At 29.9% G+C, this 12,911-nt stretch overlaps 2 protein-coding genes across 2 annotated transcripts; one reads left to right on the top strand and one right to left on the bottom strand.

Annotated features, from left to right (window-relative positions):
- Window positions 1-4,060: 4,060 nt before the first annotated feature.
- LOC100805397 (protein NRT1/ PTR FAMILY 2.13) lies at window positions 4,061-7,018 on the bottom strand. The gene is made up of 4 exons (XM_003553159.4): window positions 6,816-7,018; window positions 6,213-6,430; window positions 5,521-6,092; window positions 4,061-5,067 (listed from the first exon to the last, which is right to left on the bottom strand). The coding sequence occupies exons 1-4, from the start codon at window positions 6,919-6,921 to the stop codon at window positions 4,239-4,241; spliced, it is 1,725 nt and encodes a 574-aa protein (XP_003553207.1). The 5' UTR covers window positions 6,922-7,018; the 3' UTR covers window positions 4,061-4,238.
- Window positions 7,019-12,159: 5,141 nt separating this feature from the next.
- On the top strand, window positions 12,160-12,576 carry LOC106796907 (NADH dehydrogenase [ubiquinone] iron-sulfur protein 7, mitochondrial). Its single transcript, XM_014770558.1, has one exon. It carries the CDS (start codon window positions 12,160-12,162, stop codon window positions 12,574-12,576), a length of 417 nt encoding a protein of 138 aa, XP_014626044.1.
- The last annotated feature ends 335 nt before the right edge of the window (window positions 12,577-12,911 follow it).

The following is a 12,911-nucleotide window of genomic DNA, read 5'->3' as shown; positions in this document are numbered from 1 at the left end:
ATTTATATATGCTCAAATAATTGTCAATAAATTAACAAACTTATTTATAATGTCTACAATAAACATTAATACAATATAAGCTTCTATATCATCTAAACCTTTCTAAATCATATGTTTTTAACTTTTAAATAATATCCTGCCCCTTTCTTGCGAATTGTTTTTATGGTCTCAATGTCTAATGGTGTTCCATCACCAAACCACTACAAAATATAAAATATACAAATTAGTCAATTACATGTAAAATGATTAAAAACAAATAGTAAACTAATAATTGAAACTTGTTAAAGTAAATATATCATGCTTCATTCATTCTTCAAACCCCCATTGACTACGTTCCACATCCAATGCATGACATAATAGCCACACTCATATCTTCCATTTTGAACATGGCTTTAAATTCAATATGAAATATTTTTAAATCCCATAATTTGAATTTACAAGTTTTTTAGGGACTTGGAAGAAGCTCAGATGTCAAAGCTTTATATCTAGTTAATCACTCTTTTTGTTATCATTGGTTGTGTTGTTTATATTTCTTCCCAACTGTGAATTTTGATCAAGTCATAATGTCAATTTGGTATTTGTGATGGAGGTGTAACTGGCCCGTCTAAGGATCCTTTATAGGGGATTGGAGGTCCTATGACAAGGTCCAAGACTAAGAGGATGAAGCAAGCATTGTAAGGCCTGATTCAAAAGATCAAAGAGAAAGAAGACCAATGTGAATTAAGGGTTGCACCTAATTGGGTCACTCTCCTATAAATTGATGAAGATGCTTTGAGGCCAACTTAAAGAATCACTCTAGGAAGCCTAATTTACAAGACAAGAAACATTCATGGGCTGAGTTGATCAATTTTGGAGAACTATTAATATTGGGCTGATTAGATAATAATTAAGCCCAACATGATGGGCCTATTTTTGGACTTGTAATGGGTTGCCATGACCTTTTATCTTTTATTGTTATTTTGAAGTCTTTAAATTATTAGATTAGTTATTGGGTCTTGGACCTAAATTAGGATTATTAGTAGAAGTATAAATAGACTCCTTAAATACTTTGTTCGGAAGATTTTGAAGATTAATGGAATTTGAGTTTCTTTATTGTGAGAGTTTTTCCTTTGTTCTTGGGTTAAGAATTGATAGTGTTGGTTCTATCGACTGGTAGCGGTTAGGGTCACACTCCTTTTGATAACTTTGGTTCTACCAACAGGTCGCGATTAGAGTCTAGTCCTTTTCTTTTTATACTTATTTTCAAGACGATTCTAAATGTTCTCTTATCAATTTGGCAGGTGTTCAAGAATGTTGTATGGAATATAGCTTGTTTGGACTCACGTAAGATTGAGCATGGCTTTACACTTCATCAGTGGACAAACTTATATGAACCACTTTAGAAGTGGAGTATTCTGAAGAAGAACTAAGGTTCAACTAGCATTGTTTTGATTATCAATAGGGGAAACACTATTGATAGCCATAGGCTTGTATATTTTGATAGACAACAGGGTCTTGACAAGCAACATGATCTAGTTGAAGAATTGAACATTGGCTATTTGACACAGGGAAAATACATTGGTGACCAATAAATGACTTTTTCTTTGATCCCTTTGGTTGTTTGCTCAATTAATTACACTTTATCTTTGTTTCTTTAATGCCTTGGAAGGGGATATTCACTGGAAACATTAATTTTTTATTTATTTTGCATTTCTTTGTGGTTGAATATCTTATTTTTTTTATACACTACTTATGCAATGTTAAAGCTACTAACTAATTTCTTTAATGGAGGTTCATTTCAATATCATGATTCATGTACTAACAAGAACAATAAAAGTCTTATCTTACTAGGTAAAGTATGTGGTACACAATAAATCTAAAGACCAATAAAGTGGAATTGAATGTTCTATATGAAAAATTGGGACATAAAAAATGGGAGAATGGATGGTCTTTTGTGGTAGGACATACAATGGTAGAATGCTTAATTGTATGTGTCTAATTTTTTCGGTTTGGAAACATTGTTGGTTAATGGTTGTCTAATATTTAGTGAAAGATGTTTTTTCCATGCTACTATTGAAGAAACTACCTCATGACCAACCATAATTGATCTGTGTATGTGTGTGTGCGCGTGTGAAAGATTTTGAGCCACAAAAAGGAACATTAAATAATTCTTTTATATCCATATATCAAGGCAAAAACATACCATTTCAATGATTTTCATAACATCGATACATTTTTGCATTTCTCATGGAGGTTGTTTGTTAACCTCTTACCTCATTCATTGAAGCAGGCAAAGCAACATATAGCATAGTAGTCATCATTGTAAATGGAATCAATTTTAAGGAAGACAAATAGATATTATTTGGAACTCATGATGACTTTTTGAAACTTCTATGTTACTTAATGTTGCCGTGTATCATTATTCATGAATTCATTTTTTCAGAAGTCCATAATCCATACAAAACAACTTAGCTGGCATGGATACTTGTCTTCATGAAATATGTCATTTTTTTGAAGAATTAATATAGTTCATAATTTTGTTTGTCTACTAATGGGATTATGTGTAGGGAACAAATGATGATATTGTTGAATGGTCTCATGGCAAGCAATTGTGGGATCTCTCCAACAAAAAATATGATCCATTGTGGGTTAAGGGTGGGGGTCACATAAGGGGTCTGAGAAAGTATGTGAAGTAAGGGGTGTGAGTAGCCAAAAATGCAAAAAATAACATCAATTCTGAAAAAACTAATATTATATAATACGTATAACATCGGTTTTGATTTTTGTTTATTTCCTACTTTACCACATCGGTTTTGAGGAGAACCGATGTTGTATAATAGATTTCAACATCGATTTTCATAATCAATGTTAAAAATGATAATTTTAATGACGGTAGTTTCAACATTGATTAAAAATCAATGTTAAATGTCCATAAAAACTAATGTTAAAAGTTTGTTTTCTAATAATATATATATATATATAATTCTCATTAATTCTCTCTAAACTCTTGTATTATCTTGTTTTTACTTTTTTTTCTCTACTTTTATGCTTCCAGTTATATTTTATTTACAATTTAACTATTTTATCATTTTATATTGTGTTATACATATAACATATCATATCCTTAATTAGAAATCTTGACAGGAAAACTAATTGAAACATTTGGACATAAATAACACTCTTGTAAGTATTTATTACGACTAATAGATTTTCTATAACTAATTGATGTTGCATTATGTTAAGGAGAAAAAAATAAATATGAATTTAATATTTAATTAGTATTTAACAAAAAACAGTTAGTTAGTGAATTTCATTCTCACAAGTAGAAAATAATGCTTAGCACCTATAATAAATATAATTTTTCTATTAGATATTAAAATAATAATTAATTTAATATAATTAATATTTAATTCCAATGATTTTAATGTAACTTGATTACTTTTTATTTTTAATTTATTTAAAATATTGTTTATAAACTTTAAATATTATGACATTAATAAAATTTATGTATATTTATAATATAATAATTGTAATATAATTAAATTATATTATTATTTCATATTTTTAAATTATAATTACATTTTAATTCGATACTTCTTAATTTTTAATCATAAATTTCTCACACAATTTATAAATATATAAAAAATAAAATAAAAAGTATATATGTATTTATAATCAAATAAATGTCCATGCTATCATGGGTCAATAACTAGTGAATTTAAATTTCACAATTCAATAATCATCACATCAAACTTCAAACCTTCATCCAGTTACTTTCTTATTACTATTATAGATTTTAACTTTCTTGTTTCACGTGATAAACCAATTGTTTTAAAAAACTTTTATAATATAAGTTGTATATTGATTAGTACTACAGTAATCATAAAATTTAGTTTATCTAATAAATAAAAATATATTTAATAATTTTACTGTAAAAATATCTTTGCTTTGATATAATGTTTTAAGATTTAAAATTTAAATAAAATTAATTTTAAAATTAAAGCATGTAACTCATAATAAATATTTTATTAACATAAAGACATTTCTACACAAAACTTTTGTTTTAAACAAAAAGGAGCCTCAGACTAGATTTCTGACATCTCAATTATATTGGTACCTCAACTATTGGCACCTCAAAAATCACCTTCTCTGCACGAGACTGAATATGAATCATAAACTATACATGAATAGCCAAGATATACAACCACTTAAAAAATGTGACTTTTCAAATTGCTAAGTTTTTGGCTAGCTTCAACCTTTCATAGGAGTCTTGTAATCTTGTAATGATAGCGACGAGAACAAAATATGAAATAACACATATTCAACACTCCCAAAGCCGCAATGAAGAAGTAGAAATACTCTAATCTTCCCTTGTTAATGTCGCCATCAAGCCAATCTGGTTGCCCTAGCTTCCTAGTGTAGGAATGCACAATGTTCACTATGAAGCTGCTCAAGTTGCTAGCAGCTGAGACATTGAGGCACAGCAAGGAATTTCCAATGCTTTTCATGCCATCAGGGAACTCCTTGTTGAAGAACTCAGTGTGTCCAACAGTTCCAAACACATGGCAACATGCTAAGAGCATGAATTGAGGAGCCAGCCACATCACTGACATTGGTGCAACCCCATCAGAAGCACCCTTCGAAATGGCCAATTCCCTTCTCTTGATCTCCACCAACCCTGAAACCACCATTGAGAGAACACCAAATGCATGTCCAAGTCCAATCCTTTGGAGGGTTGTGAGCCCCCCCTCTTGCTTGGTGATTTTCTCTAGTGCTGGGGCAATTATTTGGTCATAGATTGGGAGGAACACGCCTATTGACAGCATCATTATCACATTTACTGACCCAGCATGTATCTCAAAATTGTGCCCCAGGTTCCTGTCCATTTTCAATGCTTGTGACACTCCAAATATTGCTTGTTGTCCTATTGGAATGTTGACTATAATGCTGGTTATGAATATTGGCATGATCTTGAGCAAACACTTCAGCTCTTCAATTTGTTGGACGCTACAAAGTCTCCATGGGTCTTTGCTTGACCCATCATTGTTCAATTCATTCTCCTCTACAATAGCAGCTTTGTTTAAGCATCTAAGAAACAAAAATCAATAAGATGAGCAAATTCAAGGTTGACCAAGATTTCTGTTATAAGGTTCGTTTTTTTTTATAATGCAATTATTATATATAATGTTAATTAATTTCCTCAAATCGGTACCAATGGGTCAGTTTAATAGTTAATTTAGTATATGACTTTAATTAGAAGCAATCAATCAGCCAATTAATTCAATCTTTCATATTATAAATAAGCACTCTTTTCACATCGGCAACTATTGGTCAATTTGATCCTTTGACTTTGACTTTGATGTGCATAAGTCTCTAACATCAATGATTAAATTATGATTGTGAAATTCAAGAAACTACATTGACGACTAAATTGAATTACCTTGACATTAATTTATCATTTTGTAATGTTAAGGACTAAATTGACTAACCATGTTAATTTCTGGGACTAAAATTGACATTTTATCTGAGATATTATTTTACCTAAATTCATTTGTAAGAGGCAGCTTTGTTTCTGAATCATCATGGAGTGGAGGATCATAAAAGGCTCCTTCTGTGTCCTCAGCAGCAGGCACATGAAAATGGCGTTTGTGTTGTGCTGCAACTAGCACTTCAAACATGCTAGAAAAGTTGCTTCCCTCAGGCTTAACATAGGCATAAACTTTAGTACCAGCAAACAACAAAATAATTGAAATCAATATAAACACAGTGGGCAGTGCAAAACCAAGGGTCCAACTAACAGAATCCTGGATATAAACCAATAGGGTTTGGTTGATCAACATGATCAGAGTCTGTGTGGTGTAGTATAGAGTGTAGAAGCTGCTACTTCCATGCCTTCCTTCAGCAGTGGTCAAATCAAATTGATCAACAGCAAAGGGAACACTGCAAGGCCTAATTCCACCAGTGCCAATAGATAGCCAGAAAAGACCAAACATTAAGACTCCCATTTGGAAATTTGTTTGGCCTGTGCATTCACCAAACTGCTGCTGCTGAATTGAGCATGGTGCAGGATGAAATTTCGGCACCCAAGCCGTTAACATGACTATCGCCATACCCTAGTCAATATTTGAAATAAAGGTTATAATCCAAATTAATTATTAAACATAGGATTAAACATAGGATATGAAAAGCATAGGATATAAATTATAATCAATCCAAATGAAAGTGAAAGGTACCACAAGACTAGCAAAGGATGCAAGGGTAATTGTTAGAAACTTTCCCAAGTAGGCATCAGCAATAAAGGCCCCAATGAGAGGAGTAATATTCGAGACAGCTAGCCAAGCGTTCAAAATGTTTGCAGAAAGAACCTGATCCATGTTATACACTTTCATCAAATACACCACAAAATTTGCTTGCATTCCAAATGTTGCCAGCCTCTCAATTGTGTCATTCCCTGCACAATTTATATAAAATATAGCCCCACAGCATGATTGCATTGTCAAGTATCAACATAATACACTTTTAGTATTTCATCTCTTTTTTCTGTTTCGTTAAATTTTTTTAAAAAAATTACTTTAATCTCTTAAAAATTATCAATTAAACCAAATTTATTTTTCTATCAATTTATCATACTAGCTTTTCCTAATAAATTTGGCGGCCTTGGCAAGTGATAGATTGTGCATAACATATAAATGTTTGTCAGGTCAGTCAAAATTAACACTAAGGCAAGAATCAATTTAGTCTGATAGATAGAAACGTTTTAAGGAAATAAAAATGAAACTATCTAAATTTAAGGATCAAATTAGGGATGAAGAGTGTAACAACGTTCGGAGACAGACCTAAAATATAAGGCATGGCTTTCCATCCAGGCTTCCTCGAGTGTGCCTGTGGCACTGATTCAGCAAGGCTTTCTTCATCTAGCAATTTCTTTTGCAGAGACGGCATTGAACTGTGCTTTTAGGCTAGCAAATGAAAAGAGTGGCGTGCTTAATAATTGTCTTGTTTATGACTATAGCTTAATCGGTTTCTGTAATTCTTGTGTGGAAAATGAGAAAAGCTATGGATCTATATATAGATACAATATTATTGGTCTTGGGAAAGCAATATGAAACCGAAAAAGCCATGTTCTGAACTGTCATGTTTCGGGCCTGGTCAGTGGTCGCATGAAAATTGATTTAGGAATTAAAGTGTCCATTTATTACATTTTATGACAAAAATTGCTTTGACCTTTGAATTTATTAATTCTTTCCTCTAAAGAGATACTCACTAATAATATTTTAAAATAAAATAAAATAATTTAATATTAAATAATATTAGTTAATTAGAAGCTAAGGAAATACTTTTTTTCTGGCTATGTGAAATGAACATATCACTGAAATCAAAAGATTCAAACATTGTATAAAAAAAAAAAGAGTCAAACATTCAGTTAATAGCATCCCCCGCCCCCACATCACTATTCCTATTTCATCCTTTAAATATTTATTAAATTTCTTCTTACTCTTTTTTACATTAGGTAGAATTTTATTATTTTTTAACTTTATTTTACATAAGATAATGTTTTCTATTTTTTAATCCTTTATTACATAAGATATAATTATGATAAATAATATTTTTATTTTCTTTTACTTTTATTTTTATTTTTGTTTTTTTGAATATTTTATATTACACTGCTTATTTAAACTATTGTACTGTTTATAATATTTATTTTATTATTCCAAGATGATAACATATTGCTATCGATAGATGGTATGTTTATTTTAGTTTTTACAATTCTTTTTTATATTTTTTATATTTTACTAATTTTTAAAAACCATTAAATTATTTCCATTAGCTTTTATTTTTTTATATTATACTTTAAGATATTTTAATCATTACACTAATTAACATAATGAAAGTATGATGTCTACTTAAAAGTATGATATTTTTTACTTTATTTTTTCAATGCGATTAAAAATATTGTAAGATATAGTATATGATAAATAGTACAATATACAAAATGGAAAAAGAAATTGAAACTAAAAAATGTAATTAAAATAATTGATCTATAAATAAAAAATACAAAGAGTTTATATTAATTGGAAATTCAAATTATGAATAACCTGAAATTTATTTTTATCAATAAAAATTTATGCAAAAATACCAAATAGACACATATTTTTTAATCATTTTATATTTATCAGCTTTAGCGAATAATTCTATCAAACATTTATAATTTATAAACTAATTTAACAACTTTCAGATACTAAGGGTGTGTTTGGTTTGCATTTTTATTTTCTGAAAATTGTTTTCATTTTTAAAAGATTAAAATTCTGAAAACATGTTTGGCTTGAGTTCTTGTTTTCTGTTTTCAAGAAATAAAAACATTGAAAATACGTTTTTATAAGAAAATATATTTTTAGATTTGCTTAAAATTACATTCCTTGCTAAAAACACTAAAAACGAGATTTTATTATTTCTATTTTTTGTTTCATTTGAGAAAATATTTTCACTAAAATTAAAATGTTTTTAAAAATCTAACTAAACATATTTGCATCACTATTTTCTATTTTCAGTGAAAATGAAAACAGAAAACAGCAAACACCAAAATTAGTTTATAATTTTCATATTCATTTCGATTGTGATTTTGATTAGGCATGTTTGCATATTCGTTTGGATTGATTTTGCGCAAAAAAAAAAAATCTAATCCAAAGATTAAAACAACGTGTGATTTGATTTGGTTGAATTGTTTTCATACAAAAAAAATCCTATCCAATAAGATGAGGTTTGAATTTGGACCGGATGATTCAAATCTAATTGACATTTTAATTAATACCCTATTATTACATGCATTTAGCTCCAATTGAATATTATTTTTAAAATAAGTGAACTATCTTTTGGCTTAAGGATACTAGGAACCTATTTAAAAATAAAGCTTAATTGCATTTTTTAATTCCCGACTTTTAATTTTTTATTTTTAACATATTTTACTCCCAACAAATTATTTTGGTGTATTTTACTTTCAACTTTTAAAAATCTTACAAATTTTACCTTTTGTCTATTAATTATCTGCAAAAATTGTTGGTAAAATTCACCAAAAAATAAAAAGGCAGGGGTAAAAAAGATAATTATGTGAGCATATGGCATGTTAGTTATCATGTAGTCAATTAATAGAAAAATGATGAAAGATAAAAAAATTATTTTTTTTAAATTAAGTGGGGGTAAAATGTGTTAAAAATTGGAGGTAAATTTGTCAACTGAAACAAAAAAAAAAAACACTCAGTTAATAGCATCCAACAAATTAGGTAAAACATTATTTGACTTTATTATTAGTTAAAAATAATTATTAAATAATATTCACTACAAAAATTGAATAAATACTTTTGAATTTTAAAAATGAAAAAAATTCAGTATTATCATAATTTTACAGACACATAATTTTTATTAATTTATAAGAAGAAAAAAACTCATCATAGAGTTTTCTTTAGGATTTGACCAATTTTTATTTTAAACATGGAATTCGGAGTCTAAAACTGCTAATTTAGAGTTTAAAATATATAATGTATACATTATTATCATCATTATTATTCATTATAATTGATTCTAATAAAATTTACAATTTTATATCATTTAATATCACATTATTCATTATGACCAAATTTATTTTTGATATTATATTATTTATTTTAATTATTACACTATTTATTTAATTTTTAAATAAAATATTTCTCTTTAAACATAAAATTATAAGAATTTAAAATTAACTAGAAAACCTTTTTATTAATACATAAAAAGGAGAATTATATAAAAAATCATGAACATGTCATTATATGCTATTTATATTTATTATCTAACTTGACAACTAATTTATTATTGTTATTTGGATTATAAATATTCTTCCCAAGAAACAACTTTATTTTAATTAATTTCCATTGACTTAATAAATTAGTTCAACATTTAACTAAAACTAAAACTTTTAACTGACAAAGATGAATACACTAAAAAAACATGTTTCCATTGTGTTAAGGGGTGTGAATTCTCTATACACAATAAAAAAAAATTCATTATTTATTATTTTACAATACACAACAAAAATAAAATATTATATATGGTAAATGCCAAGTATCCTTTCCACCTATATCAATATCATTGTCAATACTAGTAACTAATATGTCTACATGACATGAATAAATACAAAATAGATAAACATGAAACAATAAATATACGTGAGATAACATAATATAGTAGAAAATAAGTCTATGATAAAATATTACAAAATAGGCATAACATAACATGAATGAATACAAAATATGTCTAAAATCCATAACATGACTTTTGGAAGGTCTTCCTCCTCTGATATGTCCACTCTACTGAAATGTCTGAGTGTTAATGATTCCTGTGAATATATTTGGCTAAATACAAAATTCAGACCCTAAAATTTATTTTGCTGATGACATGTGAGTTCATGAAAATGGAAAAATATTTTTTTATCCCTAAATATGAAAAATGCTATCAGATCCATCCCATTGTTAGTGTGGCTCATTAAAGGTAATGTCTCTGTTGACATGGTAAGTGAGGACTCAATTGTCATAACAAAATATTATCAAATGGGATATAGTCTTTATAGAACTCATTTATCGTGAAAATGTGGATGGGATAGTTTTTTTCATTTTTAAATATTATTTTAAAAAATTATAACAACTTATCTCTCTTGGATTTGGATCCTTTCGTGCCGGAACTTCTCTCCAACTCTCTAGCAGCAAATCCTCACCCTACATTTATATCCAATGGTTCTCATAAATCAAATTATTAAAATAATTAAAATTTATTATTATAATTAATTTGAGCCTTTAGATTTATATCCAATGGCTCACACACATGTTCTCAAGGCTCACCAAGAGTCGCCCTTCCCTCTCCCCAACTACAATACCCCTCTCTTATGACGACAAGCTATTGACTCTGACGACAAGACAACACCAGTTATGGTAAGCCTGTTACGACATAGTCCTCTGTTACAACACCATATTGACTTCGACCCATAAGCCATTTGATTTCGACCCCACATGCATCTCGTTCAACTTCGACTTTGCCATCTGCTAAAAGGTCATTCTCTATAACGCTTTCTTTGGATTAAACTAATCTAAGTCTTTTCTTTATGTGCTTATTCCCGTTTTCTTATGATGTTTATGTTTATTACTATCTACATTTTTTTTTTATTTCCAGGGATCTTTCCTCAAATAATTTCAACGAACCGATTATTCCAACTATGTAACAACCATTCCTTCTCATGTTTAACTATGAATCTGGATGATACTGTATAAGTTATAGTACTTGTATTATACTTATTAATTTTTTCATAAACAACATAAGGAAAACCATGTCACTTTATTACTTAAGGAAGTTGGGAGCAAGTTGCACTGCTACATAGTCGTTTCGAGCACGAGGGTGGGTGGCAGACCTCATAGCAGAGGGTGACATTTTCATGAAGAATAAGAAGAACCATGTCACTTTATTACTTATTAATTTTGGATGTGTCCTGCGATAGAGGTGGCTATGGAGGCAACGTGGAAGATCTGAGAAAAGGATTGTGTTGATTGAAAACAAATGAAATGAAGGTAGAATGCTTGTGTTGATTGCCTTTTTTTTTTTTTTTTTTTTTGCAAATCAGAGAAAAAAGTTATGTTTTTTTTTTTTTCTGATTTGAGAAAGGGAGGGTTGTTTGTGATTTTCAGATCTGAGAAAAGAGTGGTGTTTTTTTTTTCTGATTTGAGAAAGGGAGGGTTTTTTGTGATTTTCAAATCTGAGAAAAGAGTGGTGTTTTTATTTCTAATTTGAGAAAGGGAGGATTTTTTGTGATTTTCAAATCTAAGAAAAGAAGGGTGGTTGCGTTCATGTCATTGTTGTTGCCATCATCAAGGTGATGGTTGCCAATGTGTTGACATCATTGGCTTGGAAGGGAGAGTTGTTGTTGTAGTTAGCTTCCTTTAGTGTCTTCATTGTTCACTTGGTGTGGTGTGGTTGTTGCTTCACTTGCTTATGGGTGGGGGAGATGGGAACAAAAGGACAAAGTGGGAAAGGGAGGAAAACATAATTTTTTTAGCAGTCTACAATACTACAAAAGTTATCTTCCACGACATTAATTTAAAGACGCATGAATGAAGATTGTTGTTATTATAATCACAATGGCATTTTCATAATTAATTGAAAATGTTTAAGGACGATTTTCGTAAGACCATATTTGAAGTTCCTTCCCATTTAACTTTTCATTTCCTTTTCGCTTGTGCTTTCTCACTCTCTTTGCGCAACTCTCTCCTCTCACATTTCCCTTTCCCTCGTGCTTCCTCTCCTGCCGACGTGTCGAAGGCGGCAAAGTTTGTGATGTTGAAGGTTGACGATCTGATGAACTGGGCTCGTCATGGCTCCATCTGGCCCATGACCTTCGGTCTCGCATCCTGCGCCATCGAAATGATGCACATCGGTGCCGCCCACTACGATCTTGACCGCTTCGTCAGTCTGATCGTCGTCAGCACTCTCACCAACAAGATGGCTCCCGCTCTTCGCAAGTATTCCCTCTATCCCTTTTCTAGGGTTTTTACTTCTCTATTTTTTTCCTTTCCACCATAGATTCAAAATCACATGACTTAGTTGATGCACTGACATTTTGAAAAATGGATAATATAGCTTGCATATTTATAAACACATGATAAATGATTCGTTAATTCGGCGTCAAAATCTGAATCTTGTTCCTGCCTGGGAAATCAACGTTTCTATGAATCAACATTGTTTGGGGTTATCTCCTACACACTGAACTCAAGCCTGCCTTTTTTCTCCCTTCTACTCACTTCTTCGCTACTGCTTCCACATTCATTTGTAAGTCTCTGCCAGACACACCTTTGTTTTCTGTTTTTTTTAGTTTTATTTTATTTTATTTATAATTGCATGTCACGGATGAAAGAAGA

The sequence above is a fragment of the Glycine max genome, chromosome 18 (assembly GCF_000004515.6).
Source record: "Glycine max cultivar Williams 82 chromosome 18, Glycine_max_v4.0, whole genome shotgun sequence".
NCBI classification, from domain to species: Eukaryota; Viridiplantae; Streptophyta; class Magnoliopsida; order Fabales; family Fabaceae; genus Glycine; species Glycine max.
The sequence above is the reverse complement of the archived record's forward strand: the minus strand, read 5'-3'. Positions and strand labels throughout refer to the sequence as shown.

Coding starts and splice junctions, on each gene's coding strand:
- LOC100805397 (XM_003553159.4), bottom strand. CDS start 6,921: ATGCCGTCTCTGCAAAAGAAATTGCTAGATGAAGAAAGCCTTGCTGAA. Junction 6,431..6,815: donor AGCCATGCCTTATATTTTAG/GTCTGTCTCCGA, acceptor TAAATTGTGCAG/GGAATGACACAATTGAGAGG. Junction 5,068..5,520: donor CCTCTTACAAATGAATTTAG/GTAAAATAATAT, acceptor TTTGTTTCTTAG/ATGCTTAAACAAAGCTGCTA.
- LOC106796907 (XM_014770558.1), top strand. CDS start 12,160: ATGTTTAAGGACGATTTTCGTAAGACCATATTTGAAGTTCCTTCCCAT.